The sequence below is a fragment of the Cydia pomonella genome, unplaced genomic scaffold, assembly GCF_033807575.1.
Source record: "Cydia pomonella isolate Wapato2018A unplaced genomic scaffold, ilCydPomo1 PGA_scaffold_42, whole genome shotgun sequence".
In the NCBI taxonomy this organism is placed as follows: Eukaryota; Metazoa; Arthropoda; class Insecta; order Lepidoptera; family Tortricidae; genus Cydia; species Cydia pomonella.
Window position 1 is genome coordinate 44,100 of NW_026907875.1, and position 27,469 is coordinate 71,568.

The 27,469-nt window shown below is 40.5% G+C and overlaps 2 protein-coding genes across 2 annotated transcripts; one reads left to right on the forward strand and one right to left on the reverse strand.

Annotated features, from left to right (window-relative positions):
• Positions 1-2,334: 2,334 nt before the first annotated feature.
• Positions 2,335-5,081, forward strand: LOC133534026 (uncharacterized). Its single transcript, XM_061873116.1, has 2 exons — positions 2,335-4,167; positions 4,331-5,081. Exons 1-2 carry the CDS (start codon positions 4,137-4,139, stop codon positions 4,969-4,971), a joined length of 672 nt encoding a protein of 223 aa, XP_061729100.1. The 5' UTR covers positions 2,335-4,136; the 3' UTR covers positions 4,972-5,081.
• A 1,807-nt stretch (positions 5,082-6,888) lies between these two features.
• On the reverse strand, positions 6,889-8,185 carry LOC133534027 (uncharacterized). The gene is made up of 3 exons (XM_061873117.1): positions 8,080-8,185; positions 7,803-7,981; positions 6,889-7,639 (listed from the first exon to the last, which is right to left on the reverse strand). The coding sequence occupies exons 2-3, from the start codon at positions 7,831-7,833 to the stop codon at positions 6,999-7,001; spliced, it is 672 nt and encodes a 223-aa protein (XP_061729101.1). The 5' UTR covers positions 7,834-7,981; positions 8,080-8,185; the 3' UTR covers positions 6,889-6,998.
• Positions 8,186-27,469: the final 19,284 nt, after the last annotated feature.

Genomic DNA, 27,469 nt, shown 5'->3' on the forward strand with positions numbered 1-27,469 from the left:
GGCGGCAGAACATGGCAGTAATACTCCCTATAGATAGATAGGGACAAAAACAAATATTGTTTATCACAAAATATTTAATTCTAAAATACTCTGATACAAGTCGGACATCTATACAACCGTAAACATAAGTATATCGCAGGCTGGTACAGTCGGCAACAAATATATTTTGACGTGTTGATATTGTCAGACCAAGCTAAGATGACAGCGAATTTGATAGCCCAGACGGTGCAAAGTGTAATTTCATAGAAGTTTGACGTTTAAAATAACACTTGCACCTTGTGCTATCAAAATCACTGCCAAGTGCCAACTTAGCTTGGTCTGACTATTGATCCCTTGAAAAAATACATTATTGAATTTAGTTTATTTTATTAGTCCTCAAAACATGTCGGTAGCTAAAATGAAGTATGATTGTTTCTAAGTTTGAATTCAAATAATATAAGTATACCTACACATCAATCGCCAACTGTAATCCGTGAAATTATTTAAAAATACATTTATTCGTACACAGTATATATTAAATAATTACAGTAATAAATTATTACACACCATCAGATCATCTTACGTCATGTCTGCCCGTTCATGGCACATTTTCATACAAATTGTTTTTTCATATAAGGTCACTGTGGGCAAGACCGTCTACAAGGCAACTCCGTCAACACGTTATAACTTTTGAATTAGAAAGCGTTTGCCGCTTTGGCGTCGAGTTTATAAGTCAGTTTTTCGCGCTAGTTCCCTCACTCTAAAACAGATGGCGCTGTGACAACGAACTTCAGAGCAATCCGCGTAAACAAGTCATTACGTGTATGGAACTCGAAGTGCTAGTGCGACAGTCTCTGCAAATAAAATTGTTAAAAATAGTTTGTGCCAAGATTTTGCACCAGAAATTGACTACGTAAGTAATATAAGACCCGGCAATCTTTATTATGTGTTTAAATTATCAGATATTGGCTTAGTTTTGTAATTATACGTTCCATCATTCATCACATTAAAATTTTGCTAAGTTGGAAAGTCCGTCTACTATGCACCAGGCAAGTCCGTCATATGCCGACTTTCCTTGAATCAGAGGTTACCAACTGTTAAATGGCTTCAATATTATTTATTACGATTTTATAAGGTTACTACAGATATGCATCTTTACAACATTGCGCATGATGTTTGTGTTTTGTGTTTATTAACAATTTCAATCTCGAAACTACTAAAGAAATGTGTTCTTCATCCTCAGCACTATGTAACCGAAAATACAAATCAGAAAATACCTATTAAGTAAATAAATAAATAAATATTGGCCGCAAACTAAGCATAGCTTAGCTTTTACTATTGGTGCTAGGCGACGACATATACAAACTTATATAGATAAATACATAAAAAACAAACATGACTGGAGGAACAAATATCTGTGTAGATTATACAAGCAAATGCTCCTACCGGGATTCGAATTCGAACCCATGATCATCGCCTTCATATGTTATATTATTATACCTATGACACATATTATTACCCTTTTTACTCCTCTTGAATTTTAGAATACGGTTGTAGTCATATTTTCTAGACAGTTTTGAAGATTAAAATCATTGCAGCCATATCAGTCCATACGTATTTTTTATTTCGGAACATTTATTGTACTTATCGTGGTTTAGGCGTTTTGCCTACACCGTGATCACGACACGCTGTACCGCGCGTGCCACGCCGCTATGTGACGTGGGTTCTTCGCCTTACTTATCCTGAAAATTTACGTATGTAGGGTACCTACTAGTGTTATGGAGGTTGATTTGCCAATCACTATTTGATTAAAACTTAAACGGTGTTTGTAGTTTAATTTTTTTTTACAAGAACATATGGTACAGTACAGTAGATGTTATAAATTTACATTGTTGACCCCTAATATGTTCTGCCATGTGGCATGTGGACACTAACTACTAAATCTAAAAATTATTACTATACTAAAATTGCTACTACTATGAGTTTATTTATGTAACCCTCTTTGATCTCCGTAAATTTAAAACGAGTAAATTTAAAATGACTATTGGTATTTTATTTGAGAAGTCCAAAAAATAAGTACGTATAATTATTTTCCAAAAAAGGTTTACCACCCCATTTTCGTATTATATTTTACCGACTTACCTTTTAATAAGAAAAATTGTGTTTATTTCGAATCTAAACCCTATATTAACAAGTTTAGAGTACACTTTTCATTGTCTTGTTTTATTCTTTGTAAGGATTCGAATACGAACACATAAGCACCCATAGTATGGCTGATATCGTTACTAGACGGACTTACCTTCTACCTACTACCTTCTATCTACTACCGTCTACTCGCCGAATTTTTAAAAACACTATTGTTTTTGCTTAATTTATGATTAAAATGATCTGTCACTATAGCTTAACTATTATTTATGAAATTCTTCATCGTATGTGATTACAAGCGGTCACGTAAGTGAATAATTAACGGAGCTAGAATAGTCCAATGTAAAAAATAAATAAAGTATGCCGGTCTTGCCCACAGTCACCTTATATTCAAAATAAGCACGTGACTTGTACTACTCACGAGTCGATTTAATTAATATTACTTTGTACCACACGTGGAAGTGTAAAAGGATATAATAAAATAAGAAAAAAATATATAGCGTAATTAATAGAAACGGTAAGCATTGTAACTTTGCCCATCTTTATCTTAATACAGTAAGGCTAAGATGGTCGGCTCTTTATCATTTGTCACCATACCTGTCCCGTTCTAACAAGTACGTAAGTGCGAAAGTGACGGGCATAGTGACAAGTGATAAAAATGGAACCATGATGCCGCCGCTGATAAAAAGTATCGTATTTCTGTATAATTCAACTTTGGTGAAAATTGAACTTTAAAGAAAAAGGTGCGTTGTTCATGGAATGGAATGTAAGTAGTGTAAATATGTATGTTCCATCTCAAAACTATTCCGCCAGAGGGCGCCACTTGGTAGTTCGGCAAAGATCCGTTAGATGGCGCCACTTGGTAGTTCGGCAAAGATCCGTTAGATGGCGCCACTTGGTAGTTCGGCAAAGATCCGTTAGATGGCGCCACTTGGTAGTTCGGCAAAGATCCGCCAGAGGGCGCCACTTGGTAGTTCGGCAAAGATCCGTTAGATGGCGCCACTTGGTAGTTGTTCATTGATCCCCGTCAGATGGCGTTACTTTGTGCGTGTAAGTTAGTTATCGATGAATTTAAAAAGTTCGGCAAAGATCCGTTAGAGGGCGCCACTTGGTAGTTGTTCATTGATCCCCGTCAGATGGCGTTACTTTGTACGTGTAAGTAAGTTAGTTATCGATGAATTTAAAAAGTTCGGCAAAGATCCGTTAGATGGCGTCACTTGTTCCTTCCGCAATGATCCGTCTTTGTAAGTAAGTTAGCTATGGATCTGTTTAAAAAATATATAGAGGGCGCCACTTGCCCCCTTCCCGCCGCCTCCCCGCCCTCCCCCGCCCCCTCCCCGCCGCTGCCCCTGGCCCTGCGCCCCTTGGTAGTTGTGCATATATCCTCGCCAGTTGGCGCTACTTTCTATGTTTAAGGTATTTATCTCCCGAGGGAAAACTTCGCTAAAATAGATGGCACCACTTTGTACGTGTACGACAAACAAAAAGTGACGAGGTGGCCTCCAGTGGCGAAGGTCGGATTCGAACCAGCGTCTTTAGCTAACCGGGGCGTCTTTAGCCAGTTAACGTCATGAACCCCTAGGCCACCCCGTCACGGTGAAACTGGTCCTAATTTCTCGACTATATATGCAATCGTAATGAGACTAGGCGTTATGTGAAATTCGCATGTATCGATGCCAATTTCCTATAGCTCGTTGAGCAATAATGTAAATGACTACATTTGACCTCGCTCGACAAAGATGGTTCAGTTTGCACCGAAAGTTGAGGTAAGTACATATATTTATATTTTAATTATTACAAAATAATGTAGTTTCGTTTCCTGTACGATAACTTAACAAACAAATCTTTTCCTCTTTTCATATAGTTCATGAGAACCGTTTCACACGTTTCTTTACCACATGCGCCCCGCCCGCCCGTCTACACCCCACCCCTCAACTGAATTTTTCTGCTATAAAAGAGCATGTTGAACCATATTCCCACTACAGTGTCACAACGAATATTGCGTTGAAATCATGGATCCGCAAGCTTCATCACATACCAAATGTAAGTATAGTTGTATTATAGTCACATTAACATTTGAGTATTTCACCTCTGTTCTATCTGTGTAGTTTAAATAATCTATCACTTTCGACCTATCCCTTATGTTCTCAATTAGGAATACTTGCTTACTTTTAATATAACAATATTTTTATTATATTTTCCCCAGCCGACAACAATACCATCACCACTTGGTGCTGCCAGTGCTGGTTGTCCACCACCACAAGCGGCGGCGGCGGCTGTGACGGTGGCTGTAGCAGCTCCACTTCGCCATCGTCACCCGGACCACAACCGATGGCAACAGCAAAGGCACTGTTAAAACAAGACGATGGGGACAAGGGAAAAACAAACTGCCTAGAGAGCGCTTCTGAGAGCGATACGAGCGATGAAATGAAATCTTTTTATCAAGGATGTAAAAGCAAGTGGATAAAAGCGTTCCAAAACAATACTCTGATTAATAGATGGCGCCTCCCCATGCCATTTCACACATTTAGAGCGGAAGTAGCGAGATTGTTAAAACGATTGTATATCGAAGGTCACCATGACGATTGTCATATTTACCTGTTAATTGTAATGTGGGACGATTTAAACGATGACGTAGAAGAGATAGTGGGAGATGCTCAAATCAACTATCAAGACTGGATTGCGTTATTAGGTGGCGTTACAGCGGAACTATTTTCACGCGTGGTGTTCAATACTAAATCTTTTAATTATTTAATCAATGTAATATTTTGTGTGCTAGGTCCAAACATAATAGCTTCCGGTGATTATGAATGTGAACCTAAATGTAAGAATGCTCGTACATATTAAGGTGATGATGCATTTATTCCTTGTCATTGTTTAATTTTAAATTGTTAGCTCGCTGCGAATGTAAATGTTTTAATGTACACGTATTAATAATAAATTCATATTACTGAATATTAGGGAATGCAAACCGGTTTTAACCAAAACCGAAAAAACCGGTTAAAACCGGTTTTTTGACGGAAAACCAAAACCGGGTTTTTAGAATTTGAAAAAACCGGTTTCGGTTTTATTCGGTTTTTTTATTTACCTAAGTTGCATGTTTTATTCATTATAAAGGTATAAATCGGTCCTAAACCGGTTGAATCGATATCAAATCAAATAATGTGCTGTTGTGTTAGTTTGATCATTTGTAACGCTAAATGAATTTTTACGGTACAAAATACAAAAATACGATAGATTTAAATAATATAAAGTACTTACTGGCAGTGGCAGGACATCCGTGCTGGTGTACGAATTGTATAGGAGTACTTTTTAATAAAAATGGGTATAAAAGGTCTTACTTATGATTTTATTATGCGATGCGCTGTAGAAAAATTCCACGTAATCAATTATATCAATGGCAGCTTTAAAGTCTTTTGTTGGTTCGGTGATAACGACTTACCGACAACCTTTTTTGTCTCTTTCGCACTAATAGGAAAGGGTAGTTCAATGGAATTACTTGACTACCTGCTCAGTTTAAGCTAACACCATCAGTTTCTAATTGACTTTTCGAGAAGAAACACGTGACGTGAATTTGTTGTATTAGCTTGTTTCATTTATTTCCTACTTTACAAATCCATAATAACTTAACAAATATTTTTATAAAGGAAGGTAGTAACAGTAAACGAATTAACTACTTGAATATATACTAGAAGACAGCGAAAAACGTAGAGCAAGATTTCGGATTGGGCCATTTGATTTAAGACAAATAACATTAAATTATAAATTGATAGTCATATATTTAAGAAAAAAATACCTATCCCTTCGGGTTTTTTTTTCGTATGGCTTTTTGTTACTCTACTTCAAAGATTTACAGTTTTTAAGTACTATACAGCTTCTTTAGTTAAGGTGGTAAAATCCTCTACTTGCCCATGGTATTTGGTTAGAGGACAGTCAAATACCGTGTGGTGTACGGTCTGCTCGGGTGCTCCACACCGGCATACTGGTGATTCGCACCAGTTCCATTTGTGCCATAGATAGGCACAGTTTCCAACTTCCGTCCTTATCCGATTCAGCATGCACCAAATGCGTCGGGGCTCCTCAAAGCCAGCAGGTCGTGTCGTGGTATTAGGCTTGGAGACTTTGCCAGGGAGAAATCTTGATTCCCATTCAGATTCCCAAGAATCCCGTAGGTTAGACATTGGTGCTGGATCATGGAATCTCAGCGCTGGAGGATCGCGAGACTTAAGTCTTGTCTTTTTAAGATCGTGAAGGTCTTCATGGACAGGTAAGTTTGGGGATGGCCGGATCTTTTGTATTTCAAGGCCATGGTATCTTTCTCTCCGCATATGAGGTAGTATGTGGGGTTTTTCTACAGCGCATCGCATAATAAAATCATAAGTAAGACCTTTTATACCCATTTTTATTAAAAAGTACTCCTATACAATTCGTACACCAGCACGGATGTCCTGCCACTGCCAGTAAGTACTTTATATTATTTAAATCTATCGTATTTTTGTATTTTGTACCGTAAAAATTCATTTAGCGTTACAAATGATCAAACTAACACAACAGCACATTATTTGATTTGATATCGATTCAACCGGTTTAGGACCGATTTATACCTTTATAATGAATAAAACATGCAACTTAGGTAAATAAAAAAACCGAATAAAACCGAAACCGGTTTTTTCAAATTCTAAAAACCCGGTTTTGGTTTTCCGTCAAAAAACCGGTTTTAACCGGTTTTTTCGGTTTTGGTTAAAACCGGTTTGCATTCCCTAATATTCAGTAATATGAATTTATTATTAATACGTGTACATTAAAACATTTACATTCGCAGCGAGCTAACAATTTAAAATTAAACAATGACAAGGAATAAATGCATCATCACCTTAATATGTACGAGCATTCTTACATTTAGGTTCACATTCATAATCACCGGAAGCTATTATGTTTGGACCTAGCACACAAAATATTACATTGATTAAATAATTAAAAGATTTAGTATTGAACACCACGCGTGAAAATAGTTCCGCTGTAACGCCACCTAATAACGCAATCCAGTCTTGATAGTTGATTTGAGCATCTCCCACTATCTCTTCTACGTCATCGTTTAAATCGTCCCACATTACAATTAACAGGTAAATATGACAATCGTCATGGTGACCTTCGATATACAATCGTTTTAACAATCTCGCTACTTCCGCTCTAAATGTGTGAAATGGCATGGGGAGGCGCCATCTATTAATCAGAGTATTGTTTTGGAACGCTTTTATCCACTTGCTTTTACATCCTTGATAAAAAGATTTCATTTCATCGCTCGTATCGCTCTCAGAAGCGCTCTCTAGGCAGTTTGTTTTTCCCTTGTCCCCATCGTCTTGTTTTAACAGTGCCTTTGCTGTTGCCATCGGTTGTGGTCCGGGTGACGATGGCGAAGTGGAGCTGCTACAGCCACCGTCACAGCCGCCGCCGCCGCTTGTGGTGGTGGACAACCAGCACTGGCAGCACCAAGTGGTGATGGTATTGTTGTCGGCTGGGGAAAATATAATAAAAATATTGTTATATTAAAAGTAAGCAAGTATTCCTAATTGAGAACATAAGGGATAGGTCGAAAGTGATAGATTATTTAAACTACACAGATAGAACAGAGGTGAAATACTCAAATGTTAATGTGACTATAATACAACTATACTTACATTTGGTATGTGATGAAGCTTGCGGATCCATGATTTCAACGCAATATTCGTTGTGACACTGTAGTGGGAATATGGTTCAACATGCTCTTTTATAGCAGAAAAATTCAGTTGAGGGGTGGGGTGTAGACGGGCGGGCGGGGCGCATGTGGTAAAGAAACGTGTGAAACGGTTCTCATGAACTATATGAAAAGAGGAAAAGATTTGTTTGTTAAGTTATCGTACAGGAAACGAAACTACATTATTTTGTAATAATTAAAATATAAATATATGTACTTACCTCAACTTTCGGTGCAAACTGAACCATCTTTGTCGAGCGAGGTCAAATGTAGTCATTTACATTATTGCTCAACGAGCTATAGGAAATTGGCATCGATACATGCGAATGCGCGCCACTCGCTACCAAGACGAGTGCGAGTACTGCCGCTCCACCCTGTTCCTGTCCAAGGTTAGACATCACTAAACGTAGCTCTCAGTATCACACCCCGCCACCGCCGGTCACGTATTCCGCGGCCTTATAGCCATGCACTTATAATCATTTTCTCAAGTTCCGCGCGTACAGGACAACACTCGTCTTGTTAACACATTACGTAACTATGTCGAAAGTTTAAAGGGCCATATTTACTGTAAAACGTTGTACGATACATGTGAGAATTTCCTATTTTTCGCCCTTGTATCGTAATGTACAGTCGCCATCAGATATATCGGAGCGGTCGAGGTGCTCAAAAATATCTGAACACGCACTTTTAACGCCTTGATAATAGACGTGTGTTCAGATATTTGGCTGTTATTTGGGTTAGTAAATATTTCATAGAAAGTTTATAATATGCGTGTAGATAAAATAGTGTACGTAACTGTACATAATTAGGCATTAAAACACTCGTGTGATCTTTTTAAGAAACTCACTTCGTTCGTTTCTTAAACCCACACTCGCGTATTTTAATGCCTTTTATTATGTAGCAGTTACCATAACTACGATTACAACCCTTTAACTTTTCGACATAGTTACATAATGTGTTAATTTACGCACTAGTGCGGAAAAGTAGCAGCATGTGTACTGTAATAGTACATTGTGCAACGAGGGGGGAAAGTGAAATTTTGGACACGAGGGTGATAATCTAAGACTCGAGTTTGCAATATTCTTACCCCCGGAGCTACTTTATAGCACTAGTGCGAAAATTACCATATTACGCTAGGGAGTTATAGCTTTTTCTTCACAATCCATCATTCTGAAATCCTGCGTCGTTCTGGCCTCTATGGTATGGAGGCTCTACTAATGCAGCGACAGCTAGGGTGGTGTGGACATGTCCTCCGTATGGATGACCGCCGGTTGCCCAAAACCGTATTCTACTCTGAATTGGTGGAAGGCAAACGCAAGCACGGCGGTCAGCATCTGCGTTACAAGGACGTGCTCAAACGACACCTGAATGCTTGCAACATCAACCCTGAGCGCTGGGAGGAGCTTGCTGCAGACAGAGCATCTTGGCGGTCCACCATTTTTAACCACATCAAATCGTTTGAGGAAAACCGCCTCAATGCCTTAGATACCAAACGCCAACAACGTAAAGAGAGACCGAAGCCCTCTTACACGTATACATACAACGCGTCTGGCCAACTCTATTGTAACACCTGTAAAAGAGTCTTTAAGACCAAGTTCGGCCTGGCCAGCCACATTAGGGCCCATAATCGGCGTAATCCGTAATTGCTGAGGTCGCCGTCATCGAAATCGATGAGGAGGACTATATATGAAATAAGATCTTTTTCGAGCAAGTGTGATGAAAATAACTATTATTGTATAGGTGACCGGGCTCACGGGCCGCAAGTCCGCCGTGTGCCCCGAGCACGCGCTCCGCCTGCTGGAGACCAGGAAGCACAAGAACGTGGATCTGCACACGCTCGAGTTCCTCTCGTCGTTCACCACGCCCGCGCTCGAGGAGATGCTGGAGCGGCTCGACGCGCGCACCGCCGGCGACCAGAGCGCCCACGCGGACCCCGAGTAGAGGTCAGTCATATTCACATTTATTTTACGAGGGGGGTGGGGTTAGGGTCGGCAACGCGCATGTAACTCCTCTGGAGTTGCAGGTGTACATAGGCCACGGAGACTGCTTACCATCAGGCAGGCCGTATGCTTGTTTGCCACCGACGTAGTATAAAAAAAAAGCATACATTGTCATTTTTTTTTTTAATATTATAGGACATTACTACACAAATTCCGAAAAACTCATTGGTACGAGCCAGGATTTGAACCCGCGATCTCCGGATTGAAAGTCGGACGTCATATCCACTCGGCCACCACCGCTTCCTTATGTACGAAATATCATTTTTAAATAGTATTTATAAATATTTATATATTATATATATCGTTGTCTAAGTACCTTCAACACAAGCCTTATTGAGCTTACTGTGGGACTTAGTTAATTTGCTTTTCGGTGAAGGAAATCATCTTGAGGAAACCTGCATACATCTGCGAAGAAATTCAAAGGTGTATGTGAAGTCCCCAATCCGCATTGGGCTAGCGTGGGGACTATAGCCCGAGCCCTCTCGCGTATGAGAGGAGGCCTGTGCCCAGCAGTGGGACGTATATAGGCTGAATTATTATTATTTTATTAACATAAAACAATAAATTGTGCCTAATAATAACACAGGTAAGGAGTAAATAATAAAAATCTGTAGAAATAAGAAATAAAATATCAATATTAATTCATGTCAAAAATTTATTGGTTTTTTAAAGCTATTCAGTCAGAAGTCCAGTTACGGAAAAGTAGACCTTCTGGATTAAGAAAGATTTCAATTTTGAGACAAATCCGAGATAGCTAGGTGTGTTTTTTATACATGTTATGTAACCCTCTTCAATTCTCAGTCTAAAGTGAAGTCATTAGTAATTAGTACATTTTGCAACGAGGGGGGTAAGTGAAATTTTGTACGAACTAATTCGATAATATCGAGCCTTTTCTAAAAACCCCAAATTAGGTTGCGTTGTTTTATCACAGAGTTCCTATGTCCACCTCTTGTCTCCATCATCAGATCAGCTCGATGGTACCATAATATTGCATTGTCACCCGAGTTACATATGTATGCAAAATTTCAGCTCAATCGGAAACCGGGAAGTTGGTCAAATTTAACTTGCAAGATTTGTTTACAGACAACGGTCAGGTGAAAGTAAATAAAAGCTTGTTAAAATTATGTCTATTTAAAAAAATTGCGATATTTTCTTTTAGACGAAACCAGTGCATCCACTCAAAATGCCTCAGGAGCACACTGCAGCCGTCGACAGGAACGGCCGGAGCCCCTTCACTGATGTTTCCAGGCCGAATAGGGCTTACGATTCCGGGATCCCGCGCATTTAGTCCCACTTGTTGTGGGATTCCGATCCCGCGGGATTCGGGATGTAGTTTGTATCGTCAGCCTCCCATCTTACAAGCCGGGAGATAACGTTGCCATTTTTTTAAACTGCGCACCGCATAAGGTACCTACGCCAAAGGGTACTTAAACTGGCCTACTTCCAAAATGGTTTGCTATTGTGAAATCAGTCAAACAAGTTCGTAATAGAAAAAAGCGCGGATTTCAAATTGTCTATGGGACGATAACATTTCGCGCATACATTTTTTAAATATGCCACTTTTTTTCTACTGACTGAAATTGCTTGACAGACCATAAGTGTGAATTTTGCGTCCGTATTCGCTAGTGTCATAGACAAAACTACAAGTTCACGTAAAATATAAGCAAAATAAAAACGGGCCTTATTTGGAGCAGGTACCTTATTTTTGATGATTTTAACAAACGTGCGTTTTGAATATTTAGAAAATAATACTTTTTGTTTAAATGAAATTAATTTAGTTTTCATTTATAATGGTAATTTGTAAAAGAGGGGTCCTCTATTAATAACATCACACGAGGGGGAGGGAGGGGTACAAAAATGTGACAGGGGGGGGGGGGGGGGACATACCTTATTTTTGATGATTTTAACAAACGTGCGTTTGAAGAATATTTAGAAAATAATACTTTTTGTTTAAATTAAATTAATTTAGTTTTCATTTATAATGTTATTTTTTAAAATAGGGGTCCTCCATTAATAACATCACACGAGGGGGAGGGAGGGGTACAAAAAATGTGACATGTGACATGGGGGGAGTGAACAGCTTTGTGACGTCACTTAACTTCACATATAAACAAAAATTGTACAGCTAAATAACTAGTTTTTGCAACGATATATAGTTTTATTGCGTGACATTTTATTCCTCATCGGTTTCGTGTCATAAAATTTCTAAATTGATATTAATAAAAATATTTTTTTATTAAAATAATACTTCATTCTAATTGCTTATTTCAGTTATTTCGTTAAAGAGATTGACAAATATGTGACGACACACCAGGGGGGAGGGTTGCCTAATGTGACCAGGTGTAACAAGGAGGCAAAAATTCATGCGATGTAATAAACTGATGACCCCAGACGTGTAAGAAAAAAAAAACAAAAATAATGATACAAATTGTATGGCATCGTACTTGTGGGCCAGCTTCGTATATGGCGGGGTTTAACACTAACCCCCTTATTCATAAACGTGTACTAAAGTTACGATGCCGCTGATCATCGTTCGTCCCTTTCCGACGTATTGGTATGATGGAAAGGGACAAACGATGATCAGCGGCATCGTAACTTTAGTACACGTTGATGAATAAGGGGGTTCATGAATAAAAGGAGTTCATAAAATGAACCGGGGGCTTTACGTCCAAAGCTTTAAAAGGGATAGTAATAGTGCAATTTGCCGCCAGGGGCAGCACTAGCACATACCGTAAACCATAGAGTAACATACACTACCATCACAAAGTTTAATACCAAACACGGAATATGCATATTTGCATTTTTCATTTATTTATTTTTTTTACGAAAATTCTACTTTGCAGTAGGTACCTACAATCCGAAAAATAAAGCGTTAAACGATTTATTAATCAGAATTTATTAAAAAAGACATAAGGTAGAAGTACTAGTGCTCGACACTGCACTAGTCACCGACATGGGCACTTTAAGCACTCAAGTTCCTCGCCGGCTGTCGTGCGAGCCGCGCGCGCGATGTATACGGCTCGATCCCCTGTCGCTGCGCAAGCGAATATCACGCATCGTAACAATATGAACTGTGACGCTCAGTGTGCGGGATGCAAGGTCGTTATTAATGAACTACTTGCTTTTCTGAGCAACAAAGTTGACGTGTTGCCAGAAACAGCAATTTCTGAGATATGTATGACTGCGTATACATCGGAAGAAATCGAAGAAGCTCGCTGTGTCGCTCTAAAATTGTTGGCACCGCATAAGAAATTTATGAGACGAAAGGAAGGGTCAGAGCAAAAAAGTATCCACGATATGGTGAAAATGATTAAGGAGTTTGAGCCTGACAGTCTCCCTATTTTTGTGGCGAGAGACTTAAATAAAATTCCACCCGTCTCATTTAATTATATTGACTCAACCTCTTTTCTTAAGGAGATAGCAATTTTAAGAAGCGATGTGGCTGTTATTAAAGCTGAAAAGAACACGAAAAGTGGTGATTCCTGCTCATCTAGCGAAATAGAGGGATTGAAATCGGAAGTTGAAGAAGTGAAATCCATAGTGAAGGCATTGAAGGAAAAAGATAGTTGTGCATGTGAGTGTAAACAACGAAAGAGTGCGCAACAGAATGTATCACAATCGTTTGCCTCTGTAACACAAAAACGCGGCACTAATAAACAGCTGACCGGCCAACTACCGCAGCCTGCGCCCAGTACGATACGTAAACAAAGCGCGTCGCATTACTTATCGCAAAATAATAACTCTCCTTCAACTAACCATCTACCCGACGCTGTACAGATGCACGTGCCGCTATATAAAGATATTATTAATACGACAACTACAACAAGCCCGTCGGAAGCGCATGAAAACCGTATTTCTCAGAGGGATAGAATGAATGATAGTTTTATAACTGTGGAACGTAAGAAGCGTAAGAAAAATAATAGTAACTTGACGGGCACTGCGCAAGGCTCGAGTAAATTGCAATTAGCAGATCTAACATCTTTTGTTTACGTATCTCGTCTGAAAAAATCGACCACTGTGGATAATATAATGGATTACGTAAAAGATAAGGGCGAGGAATGCTTCAAAATAGATCTATTGACACAAAAACACGACACGGACTTTTGTTCGTTTAAATTATCAGTGCCCAGGCGTAAATTAAATACGTTTCTGAGTAATGATTTTTGGCCCGAAGGTGTTAAATTCAGACTGTTCCGTGAACGCACGGCGAGAGAAACCAAACCACTAAATCTCTAATATGGATAGTACACCCTCTAAGATAGTAATAACAACTTTTAACTGTAAGAACATCAAGACATCCTTTAAGACCGTGCTAGACCTCACTGCTAGTTCACATCTAATCCTTCTGCAAGAGACCTGGCTGATGGAACATGACTTGAACTTTGTACATTCAATTAACACGTCATTCGGCTGCGTGGCAAAGTCCTCGGTGGACTCGTCCGAAGGTATACTCCGTGGAAGACCATACGGCGGGCTGGCCATCATGTGGAACAAGAAGTTGTTTCCTAATGTTGTTCCCGTTACTTGTGCGAACAAAAGAATACAGGCAGTTCGTGTTTTTCTCGAGTCGAGCTCATTTTTAGTGATTAATATTTATATGCCCGTTGATAATAATAAGAATGTCGAAGAGTTTACGGAATGCTTAGCGGAGATTAGTGCTATTATCGACGATTCGGAAGTTCAAATTGCCTACATCTTAGGTGATCTGAACGCGCACCCAGGTGCGAGGTTCGGCAAACAATTGGCCGAATTTTGTGATGATATGTTGTGGGAATGTGCGGATTACAATAAATTAAGTAACGATTGTGATATGTATACTTTCCAATGTGCGGCCACCGGCAGCAGGAGATGGTTAGACCACTGCGTGACGACCAGAGCTGCTTGGGACTCAGTGGTAGACGCGTACGTCACTCATGACGTCACGACGTCTGATCACTATCCATTGAGTATTGTATGTAACATTTCTGGCGTTGCTGTGGGACTGACCACCTCCCGTATATCTGATTTATTAAAGTATGTAAAATGGGGCGAGAGGACAACTAGTCAAATAAATACTTATGGTGAATTTTGCTATAATAATTTAGATTTATTTTCGAACTTTTTTACGTGCGACTGTGATAATGTTTTACGCTGTGTGCATTTACAAATGTATTACAATACCATTGATGATTACTACAGGCATATTATCGATGTACTCCAAAATGCAGCTATTGTGAGTTCTGGTACATGTGAACAGAGACGCCATAGGAAGGTGCCCGGTTGGAACTATCACGTCAGAGACAGCCATGAGAAAGCTAGGATGTACTTTCGGTGCTGGACGGTTGCCGGAAGGCCCTCTAGCGGTACTGAATATGATAACATGCGCAAGAGTCGTACATTATTTAAAAACAAACTAAAATGGTGTCAAAGAAATGAAGAGAGTATTAAATTGAATATCTTAGCCTTATATAGAAAAAGTAAAAATTTCATTAAGTTCTGGAACGCAACTAAGAAACTAAATTACAAGCAAAGTTTACCTGTATCCGTGGAGGGTTGCCAGGAACCGTTCGGTATCGCCGAGCTGTTTGCGCGGAGATTTAAGGTGAGCCCTCTGACAGCAGAGCGTGTGCTCGATAGTGAAGCTAGTCACGATGATCACGTCATAGAATTTACACGAGAGGAAGTCTCAAAAGTCATACTGAGTATGAAACGTGGTAAATCACCCGGACACGACGGGCTCAGTATCGAGCACATACTCTGGGCCACTGATAAGATTTTCACGCATTTGTGCCGTCTATTTAATCTATGCATTAAATATAGTTATTTACCTGAGGCATTGATGCGCACTACTGTAGTACCAATTGTCAAGAATAAAACGGGCGATCTTAGCTCTGCTTCTAATTACCGGCCTATCTCATTAGGTACTATAGTAGGTAAAATACTAGAGCGCCTCCTTCATCCTGAGCTGCTTAGGAACATTAAAATTGATGATGCGCAGTTTGGTTTCCGCCCCGGTCTTTCAACAGATGCCGCTATTTTCAGCCTCAAAAGTACCGTCAGCCACTACACTTCGCGCAAAACATCAATCTATGCATGCTTTTTAGATCTCAGTCGCGCATTTGACCTCGTCAACTATGATATCCTGTGGGCGAAGTTACGTGCATCTCGGGTGCCTAATGGAGTTGTTAATCTGCTGAGATTCTGGTACGGAAGCCAAACAAACATTGTGAGATGGGGCGACGCAACCTCTAGCAAGTACAGGCTAGAATGTGGGGTTCGTCAAGGGGGGGTTACCTCTCCGGACCTGTTTAACCTGTACGTGAATGGCCTGATTGAGGAGCTGAGGAGCACCAATGTTGGCTGTCATGTAGGAAATGTTTGCGTCAATAACCTTAGTTATGCGGACGATATGGTGCTGCTCAGCCCCTCAATCAAGGGATTGAGGCGGCTTCTTTCGGTCTGTGAGCATTATGGTAATGCACATGGACTGAAATATAATGTTTCCAAGACCGAGATGATGGTATTCGCGTCGGGTTCTGGGCCGGATAGCGTACCTGCGGTGTATTTAAATGGGTCGAAAATCAATGTTGTTAAGCGGTTCAAGTATTTAGGACATTTGTTGACGGAACGGCTGCAGGACGACGATGATATTGAGCGCGAGCGGAGGGCTCTCGCCGTCAGAGGCAACATGCTCGCTCGACGGTTTTCTAAGTGCAGCAAGGATGTAAAAACCACACTCTTCAAGGCGTACTGTTTAGGCATGTACACCTCCCAGTTGTGGATAACGTTCACGCAGAAGGCAATGAGCAGAATAAGAGTTCAGTACAATGACGTGTTCCGGGCTCTTATGCAGCTGCCGCGGTGCTGCAGCGCGTCGGGCATGTTCTCGGACGCGGGGGTCCCCGACTTTTTCGCGGTAACGAGATCCCGCGTTGCCTCGTTCTGGAGGAGACTGCGTCGTTCCGACAACAAAATACTTGTGGCTGTTTCTGACGATATAAGGAGTCCGGTGTTTAGGCGCTGGATTTCTGTTCACATGGATCAGAACAAAAAATGACTGCACATACCATGTGCAATTTTAATTTTATACTTAATTCTAATTTAATTTAATTTTAACATGAGTGGCACCCCTTTACAGTGTCAATTTAGTTTAGTTTAGTTTTAATTTAGTAATAATAACTTTGTATGCACTATGGGTACTGACTGCCTGAAATAAAAGCCTTTTATTTATTTTATTTATTTATTTTATTTATTTCATGGAAATATAGGTTAAATTTGAACAACGAAGATTTTTCTGTATTCGATCTTAATCCTTGTCACTTTGACATAAAGTGCCCAAGTCGAGTACTAGTGCAGCGTCGAGCACTAGTACTTCTACCTTATATATATAATAATAAAAAAAAAATCATAGTTCCTCATCGAAAAATCCTCGACGCTTTTCCACTACAGAGTAATCATTTATGATACTAATAAGCTCCAAGGGTAAGGGTGAGGTTAAGGGTTTGTCCAATGGCTAAGGTCACCCTGTATACTATGCATTAAACAGTTTATAGACAAGTTTTCGCAGATCATTCGTTACAAATAAATATGACATTGATGTATTACGGCGGTTGATTTACAGTTTGTGCTAGTGGCGCCTACGCAGAATTTTGCGTAACCTATTCCGCGAAATCTACTTTTTTTCAATGTTGTAAATGTGTAACATTAAGTTAATTTAAGTTTAGTAATGTAAAACGTAAGATAGCGAAAAACATGAACCATAGCGTAACAAGGGTCGTCAGTACTGAACTATCTACAGTGGACTGTACATAGTTTAGTACGTGGATAATACTGAAAGTTTCTGGAATGAGCCATTTAGAGGTCACGCAATGAAAATCTTGAAAATATAACTTGTTTGGAAATTGTATATTTTTAGATACAATTTGTTCGGTGATGATTTGTATTTTTGGAATGCTGTTTGAAAATTATATGTCAGGGATTTTATAAATATTAAAAAAAAAGATTTCAGGAGCTTTCAGTATGACCTAAGTACAAGTGATTACAATGACGTCTAAAAATATCGATATGTGTAAAGTGCCAATAATAGTATAGACGAACTTGTTGGCCATATATTAAGGTAGTGTATACATATATTTGGCACTTTGTCCGTATCGTCATTTTGAGACGTGACTGTACAGATATTAACACATTCAGTGCTAGCGCAAGCCGATAAGGTAGTAATATCTTTAGGTATTTAAATAAAAGTAAACAAAATCTACCCTCAAATGGCTCCTCAAGCCAGTAGAGGGTAGATGAAAACATTACATGATCAAATAATGTAGGTTAAAGTCAGATCGTTCAGTGACAGATCCAGGCGGTTTTGTATTTGGTTGGTTAACCAATAAATGTTATAACTACCCGAAAATGTATAAATGATTTGTTTAATTTTATTTAAATACCTAAAGATACAGAGTTATAGCGAAAAACGCCTGCGAACAGAGAACCCGCCTAGCGCGTCGTTGGAAGTGAATGTGTTAAAAACGATTACATAATAATATTAATTATGAATAACCCACCATTAATATACCTCGTTTTTTTGCATTAGAAAAAGGATAAACAATCTTGACGTGCCTTTTTAATAAAAAAACGTTTAAAAAAATAGTCTTCTTGGTGTGCCATCATCTCACGTCGGCGCCCATCTCTCGGAATTTACTTATATATAGGTACTTATGAAACCAAATTAATGTAAATGATAATAAAATATATATAAGTAAATGTTTCGACGACCGGTCTGGCCTAGTGGGTAGTGACCCTGCCTACGAAGCTGATGGTCCCGGGTTCAAATCCTGGTAAGGGCATTTATTCGTGTGATGAGCATGGATATTTGTTCCTGAGTCATGGGTGTTTTCTATGTATTTAAGTATTTATAAATATTTATATATTATATATATCGTTGTCTAAGTACCCTCAACGCAAGCCTTATTGAGCTTACTCCCAGGCAGCACACAAGTCATATAACTGGCCAACAATTTAACCTTATGCAGGGTTAAGCTTTATTATATATGTATAGAAGCTGTGTGTATTGCCAAGTTCTGTATTAAAGTTGTTTTTTGTTATGATAATGCTATTAGCTGAGTTAGTTCTGTAATTTGCCGATTTTATTTCTTAAAGCTGAATAGTCATCATAAATAGACCTGTTACTCAAGAGTTTGTGTAACCTTTTGTATAACACTGGTATAAGATTCTATTATCCAGCAAAGTACTGAATAATTGAGGTTCTGTTCTCTTTTAGCTGTATTACACACCACATCTTGACAGTTACACAGCTACTGTATAAAGTAGGGTGTGGTTCCTGTTATGAAGCATGTAGTTAGTTAACAGAATTTAAGGTAGCTGTTATAACTACTTTATGCCGCTTTAAGTACGAAATTACTGTCATGTGCAGCTAACTGGGGTAAAAGCAAAAGTAACAGATTTTTATGCAGAAGTTGGCTGAGTATTCACGAAAAGTAGACATATTTTAAGCTATATATATTGAATAAGTATTAACTAATAATAAATCTGAATATGATTAGAGCTAAAAAAAACAAATACTTAACAAAAGATATAGACCTAGGTCTATACTGTGGGTTTTCATTTATTTTATGACTGAATCCTAATTGTTTGATTTATATTACGAGTGTGTATGATTATAGAACAGTTATCGAAAATATGTTGTGGGCAGAACACTTTTAACCAGAGAACATCTGAATAAGTGGACACATAAGGTCTGTTATGCAGACATTAGACGAGGAGCCGCTGTGCAAGCAGACTTTATTCAGAATGAGCGTCGCCATAATGAATAACATAACCTATTAAATGATAAGAAATTTTATACTCGAAAACTCAATTATGATAACAAAATCGGTATAATATTCTTGTAAAAAGTATTACAAGGTTACTTTTGAACCCTCAAATGGTATAAGAACATAAAAAATATTTCACTCGTAAAAACAAACCAACGACGAAATGTTGTTTATTTCTCAAAAACCTGGCTAATCAGGTAGCGCGTAAAAATTTTGCACGAAATGTATATATGAATACACGGTAAAGTTGCATGCGCACCTAGAATTTATTATTTCAAGCACAAATAGCGTATAAAATTACTTACTTACCGCTAGGACATTAAAATTTGGCCATTTATTTTCTGCTGCTAGCTGTCACTCACCAAACAACGCGTGCACTTTTAATTTATTTTTGTGTTCGATTATATCAACTTCAAATTTAATTTGAATAAATTCTTGATAAAATGTTCTGAAATAAGCTTAAAGCTGTGTATCATCTGAATATCTGAGCTTTGAAGAACTAAGCATATAGTTCATTCATCATTCATTCATCTTCTGGATAACAGAGCTGTAATACTTGCATAAAAGAACAAAATGCTTTTATGCAGAAGATACTCAGCTTGTCGTACAATTATTCAAAACTTATCCATGTGTTATATTGCTATTACTCAGCTATTAGCGGTATAATTTTGTGCCCAAATTGCTTGAGTAACGTCTGAGTAAGCGCCAAATCAGCTAATTACGGTAGTCTTATTCAGCAATTCGTTTCTGTGACTGCTATTATAAAAAACTTACTCAGAAGGTTTGTGCTGGCTGGGCTGTGGGACTTAGTCAATTTGTGTAATAATGTCCTATAATATTTATTTATTTATTATTTATTTATTTATTTACATAATGGATATATACCGAGGTGTTACTATAATTAGGTTAAATCTAAAATAGGCCCTTGAGGCATTGTGCAATCAAGGTAATAAATATCGATACGGACAAAGTAACAAAAATATGTACACACTACCTTAATGTATTGGCATTAAGGTCGCGTATTGAATGTAGTTTTAAGTTGCCGCTGTTGCCCATAAAGTCGTGCATACATATTTTTGGCACTTTGTCCGTATCGATATTTAACACATTCACTGCAGGGGACCCACCTGGTGGGCGCTCGTGAACTTTGTTCAGATGCCGGACAACCCGCTGGGCGGGTTGTTTTGTACGCAGCTATAGACCACCGGTTTCTGGGGTAGTGCGCCGTTTTTTGTCTGGCAGTGAATGTGTTGACTTTACCAAGGATGCTGGCGGCGTTTCCATCTGCATATAAATTGTTACATACTTCATGTAAATTATTTTTCAAGTTTTTTTTTATAGACACGTCAGGATTGTTTACTTTCAATGCTAAAAGACGGGGTGACGTGTATGCGCCCGCGCCGCCCCCCACCTCAGTAATAAACTAGCTTCGCTATATACCGGTCGTTGGTCATTTCGCTCCCCAAGTACTTCCCACTGGCGACGAACGGACGTTACCTTGCGCGTGTGTGTGGTTATTATTTAAAAAATCTGTTTTTAAATCATGTCAAATCTCCTCGGAAGTTTAACCGCGTTTGACCACAATTCCCAGGAATGGGAGATTTTTAAAAGCAGATTAGTGCAATATATTAAGTTAAATGCGGTAACGGCGGACAATGAGTGTGCTTTACTTTTAACTCATTTAAGTGACGAGACATACCGACTGGTAAGGAACTTAGTGCATCCGAAGAAAGTCGAGGATTCTAAGTTCGAGGAGCTAGTAGCGGTGTTAGATAAACAATTAGCACCAAAACGTTGTATTTTCGTCGAACGGGCGAAATTTTACGAGGCGACGCGTGACGTTGCAGAAAACATCGAACAATGGGCGGCTCGAATAAGTGGACTTGCTGTACGCTGCGAGTTTGGAGCCCCCTTGGATGAGCTGCTTAGGGACAGATTCGTGCTGGGGCTGAGCGTAGGCCCAGAGCGCGACCGGCTGTTCGAGCAGGATGCTGCCACGTTAACGTTCGCGAAGGCCGTGGAAGTGGCCCAGAAGGCGGCGTATGCTAGGAGCGCACGTACTACGTCTGTTCCTGCTGCCGTCGTGCAAGTCAAGCAGGAGCCGGTGTACCGGGTGGGTACAAGTCGCCCTGGTACCGGGGGGTCCTCCGACTCTCGACGCTGCTCCGTCTGCGGGCTTAAGAGCCACGACGCAAGTAAATGTAAATACAAGAACTACCGCTGCCAGGGATGTGGACAAAAGGGGCATCTAAAAAAGGTGTGCAACGCTGAGAAGGCGAAACAGTGTCGTGTTAACTGCATTCAAGCTGACCTTGAGGGATCAGCTGAGGCTTCTCAGAGTGCTGAAGGTTGCAAGGAGTGCGAGCTATTTAATTTAAGGTACGTTAATTATGCACCAATATTATTGGATGTAGATCTTAACGGTAAAAAGTTAACAATGGAACTTGATTGCGGTTCAGGCGCGAGTGTGATAAGTGACAAATTATATTATAAAACGTTTTCGGACACTAAATTAAAAAAATGCGATTTAAAAATGTGTTTCTACAATGGTCATCAAGTCACGCCACTGGGCTATTTCACTACAAAAATAACATATTTTAAACAAACGCATGACATAGATATTTATGTTATGGAGGATGGTAGTCGTTTAGGTCTATTGGGCCGTGATTTTATGACCAAGTTTAACATGTATTTTGCGATTGACAAACAAAGAATTAATTTTGTTAGTTCGGAATCGTTTCAAAGTGAATTACCGCGGTTGCTAAGCGAATATTCGAGCCTTTTTAGTGAAGACTTAGGTAAATTTAATACATTTCAAGTAGAATTGAGATTAAAAGAAAATGTTACGCCTAAATTCTTTAAGCCTCGTACGGTTCCTTTTGCTATTAAAAATAGGGTAGAGGAAGAAATTGACAGGCTCGTTGGTTTAGGAATATTGGTACCGGTAACATTTTCTAAATATGCGACACCTATAGTGCCGGTTTTAAAGGATAACGGCAAAATAAAGATAGCGGGTGATTTTTCCGTAACGCTCAATAAAGATATGATAATAGATAAGTATCCTATGCCCCGTATCGAAGAGGTGTTCGCGCGGCTCGGTGGCGGTAACCGTTATACGAAACTCGACCTTAGTAACGCATATAATCAATTTGTTTTATCAGACGATTCACAAGAGCTCACTACTATAAATACAACAAAAGGGTTGTATAAGTATACGAGGCTCGTGTATGGACTAGCCAACGCGCCGGCTATTTTCCAACGCGCAATGGAGACACTCCTAGTAGGTATAGAAGGAGTCAGCTGTTGGCTCGATGACGTATGCGTAACGGGACCTACTGATGAATTGCATTTATCGCGATTACGGGAGGTTTTAAAAAGGTTTCATGACTCGGGTTTAAGATTGCAAAAAAGTAAATGTGACTTTTTTAAAAACAGTGTAACTTACCTCGGTTTTGTAATAGATAAAAATGGTCTACGTGCATGTCCTAAGAAAACCGAGGCTATTTTAAACGCGCCTAAACCGGCAAATATTTTAGATGTTCAGCGTTTTTTGGGCATGGTAAATTATTACCGCGGTTTCGTACCTAACGCGTCAGGCATGCTGAGCCCTCTCCACGAATTATTGCGCAACGGGGCAAAATGGGAGTGGGGTTCCCGACAGCAAGAGGCTTTTGAAAGCGTAAAAAAAGAACTGTGTTCAGATCGGGTACTGGGTCATTTCGACCCCGCGGCACAGCTGGTGTTATCAGTAGATGCTGGGCCTGGCCTTGGTGCGGTTCTGAGTCAACGTGACCCACAAACGGGAGCGGAACGGCCGCTTGCTTTTGCCTCGCGATCGTTAACCCCTAGTGAGCGAAATTACAGCCAAATTCAGAAGGAAGCTACTGCCTTAATATTTGGAGTAAAACGTTTTCATCAGTATTTATATGGTAGACAGGAACCATTTATCTTAAAATCGGATCATCGACCATTATTATCCATTTTTGGTAAAAAGGTTGGAATATCCGTAATGGCGGCGTCTCGACTTCAGCGTTACGCGATTATACTGTCGGCCTATAACTATGACGTCCAATACATAAGTGGCTCGAAAAATATAGTAGCGGATTATTTTTCTCGCGCGCCGCTGCCGGAATGTGACGATGAAGAGGATGAGGGAAATATTTCTTTTCTAAAATTTTTAGACGCAAGTGTGGCACCAGTAACATTTGATGATTTAAGGCAAGCTACCGAAGCTGATCCAGTGTTGCAAACTGTAATTAAGTATATGAGCCACGGATGGCCACGAAAAATCGTTTGCAGTTCAGTTATGCCCTTTTTCAATTGCAAAGCTGACCTGGAAGTAGATGACGGTTGCTTGTTTCGTGGTCATCGGGTAGTTATTCCGACGTCGTATCGTAATCAGATATTACAGGACTTACACTCTGGTCACTTAGGCATAGTAAAAACAAAGAGTATCGCGCGTAGTAAATTGTGGTGGCCAAAAATCGATTCCGATATCGAACAATGGATAGGATCATGTGCAGTTTGTGTGGCCACGCGACCCTCCCCGCCGCGCGCCGCGCCCGCGGCTTGGCCTCGCCCTCCGGCCGCTTGGCATAGGATACATATCGACTCCGTGGGAGGAACTCCTATCGCTGTCGGGTCAACGATGAAGTACCTGGGACTCGTCCTCGATAGCAAATGGAGGTTCGTAGAGCATTTCAAGCGCCTGGCACCTAAGTTGATGGCTGCAGCCGGAGCGCTTGGACGGATTCTCCCAAATCTGGGCGGACCGGGAGGGGCCTGCAGGCGGCTCTATATGAGTGTCTTACGCTCAATGGCGCTTTACGGGGCGCCAATATGGGCGGATACCCTGAGGTCTAAAAGTGCGGCCCTATTGCGTCGACCGCAGCGCCCTATAGCCCTCAGGGTTGCTCGAGGGTACCGTGACAATTCACATGTGGCAGCCGGCCTGCTGGCTGGAAGCCCGCCATGGGACCTTGAAGCCAAGGTGCAGTCCGCTGTCTATTGGCGGGTGCAGGCTGCTAGGAGGGAGGAAAACTGGCCCGCCCCTCAAGAAGTTCGCCAGTGGCGGGAAGAGGCGCGAGAAGTGCTCTTCGAAAAGTGGTCGGAGCGTTTAGAGATCCCGGGAGCTAGCCGGGACCTGGTGGCTGCTATTCGGCCCGTTCTGAAGGAATGGGTCGAACGCAAACATGGCGCACCCTCCTTCCATCTCACACAGCTCCTGACGGGGCACGGCTGCTTCGGCTGGTACTTGTGTGAGAGGGTGGGAAGAGAGCCAACAACGGCGTGTCACCACTGTGGAGGAGGAGCCGTGGATACGGCCAAGCACACGCGCGAAGAGTGCCCTGCGTGGGCGGAGCCTCGCGCTGTCCTGTCCACGGCTATAGGAGGTGACCTCTCACTGCCGGCGCTAATCCGCCGCATGGTGGACAGTGAGGAGGCATGGGCGGCAGTGACCTCCTTCAGTGTCACCGTCATGACGCAGAAGGAGGCGGCAGAGCGAATGCGCGAGGATGATGCGAGCTCGCTCCCTCAGCGCCGCAGGAGGCCGGGCAGGCGGCGAAGAGCCTTCGCGGCCCGAATGCTGCCACCCTAACGGAACCCTGCGGGTGATGGGTCGGGAGTTCCATCACCCGCCTGAAGAGGTTCCGAGCTGGAAGGCCCTCGCGTGTTCCGAGGTGCCTTCAGTGAAGTAGGCTGCTCGAGCAGCCCGAAAAGATGGTCCCGCAAGGGCAACGCCGGCAGGGTATCGGTGGCCTGCCACCGTGTTCCCGAAACCCCGTCAACAAAGCGAGCGCCAGAACACCCCAGGGGGTTTAGTCCGTGGGAGTCGGACATACCCACTCGGCTTCTCCCGGGCCAGTGGGATCCATAACGGATTCCCCCTGGGTCATCAAAAAAAAAAAAAAAAAAAGGATACATATCGACTACATGTCATTTGAGCAGCGGGTATACTTAATAGTTATAGATGCGTATAGCAAATGGCTCGAATGTTTGTTTATGAAAGGCGGTACGTCTACACGATCTCTAATACTCGAGTTGAAAGAATTGTTTTCAAGGTTTGGCGTGCCACATGTTATTGTATCAGATAACGATGTTAAAATTAAGTCAACAGAATTTGAGCATTTTTGTGCGATGAATGGCATTAGATATGTAACATCACCTATTTATCATCCTGAAAGCAACGGACAAGCCGAAAATTCTGTAAGAATATGTAAAAAGATGTTAAAATGTATATTATCTACCGGCAATTCCCATACAGATGTACATAATAAGTTATTAGGATATTTATTTGAATATCGAAATACATCGCATTGTTCTACTGGCGTATCGCCAGCGCAAATCATGTTTGGCCGTAGTTTGAGGTCGCGTTTGGATCTGGTCTTACCTCAACGTAAAAATGATTTTGGTTTAAAAAACCACAATGAAGAGCTGCCTTGTAGACAATTTAAAGTGGGGGATAAAGTATGGTTAAGATGGTTTACAGCAAGAAAACAATTTTGGACTTTAGGTTTTATACAAAATATAATTGGTAACCGGATGTTTGAATTATATGTTAACGATTACAATGTTTTGTGCAAACGGCACATTGATCAGATTATAAGGTATACGGGGACCACAAAATGTGACAGTGATGTAAGAAAAGGTGAGGACGATGACAAGTACACGTGGTTCACTCCACCACCGCCCTCGGCATCGCCGCCATCTTCGCCCCCATTACCAAGTGACGAATTAAGTAATTCGCCTCCTTCTCCAACGACTGTGACTCAGCGGTCGGATCCCGTTTCCGACGAAATAGGAAGTGAGGAGTGTAACACAGAGTTACCGGTGGAAAAGGAGGCAGAGCAAAGTTCAACGGACACAGGTTCGAATGTGGAACCTGCATCCTCATCCGTCGCGGATAGCGCCCCCGCGCCGCCGCTACGGATTGGCCCGACCTTGAGGCCTAGAACTAAGAAAATAGATTATACATTGTAAAAAAAAGGAGTAGTAAGTAAGTGTTAGTTTTAATTCTTTGTGTTTTCTTATTGTTATCAGGTTTCAAAATTAAAGGGGAAGGAGTGACGTGTATGCGCCCGCGCCGCCCCCCACCTCAGTAATAAACTAGCTTCGCTATATACCGGTCGTTGGTCATTTCGCACCCCAAGTACTTCCCACGGGGTCTAGTCACGTCTGAACGCCACGATTGAAGTGCCAAAAATATGTATACACGACTTTATGGTCCATATATTAGGGTAGTTTATACATATTTATGGCACTTTGTCCGTATCGATATTTTCATTAGTGACCGTACCTATAGTATATGTAATTATGTTTAAGAATGTTGTTTCAGTTGCAGCTGTTGCAATGTTCAACTGTAGGTTATATTATTTCTCTAAAGATGGTCAAAGACTGAATTAAAAAAAAAGTAGATTTAATATAACATTCGTCCATTTGATAGTCGTAAATGTATCGTAGAATTAATAACGTTTGTGTTAGTAGTCGTGAGTACATAATTAAGGAAGTACATTATATTGATTACTAGAATTCATCCCAAATGATAATCAAAGGGAGGAAGTCCAATTAGGGCCTGTTTCACAATGTCCAATAAAATCCTGAATAAGCTACTTGCCACTTATCTGACGAATAAAGTCAATTTTGGCGTTTCACAATAAAGATATGATAAAGAAAGAACATTGTGAAACATGCCCTTAGACTAGAAAATCACAGAATCAGAGATTGAAGTTGTACAGCAAACCGATTATAAAACAACTTTACATCATATCTTACTTAACTTTACTTATTCAGTTCAAGGAAAAATAAAC

Bases quoted from the DNA above. Each gene is read 5' to 3' on its own strand.
- LOC133534026 (XM_061873116.1), top strand. From the start codon at position 4,137: ATGGATCCGCAAGCTTCATCACATACCAAAT. The intron at 4,168-4,330 runs GTAAGTATAGTT...TATTTTCCCCAG, and splicing joins AGCTTCATCACATACCAAAT to CCGACAACAATACCATCACC.
- LOC133534027 (XM_061873117.1), bottom strand. From the start codon at position 7,833: ATGGATCCGCAAGCTTCATCACATACCAAAT. The intron at 7,640-7,802 runs GTAAGTATAGTT...TATTTTCCCCAG, and splicing joins AGCTTCATCACATACCAAAT to CCGACAACAATACCATCACC.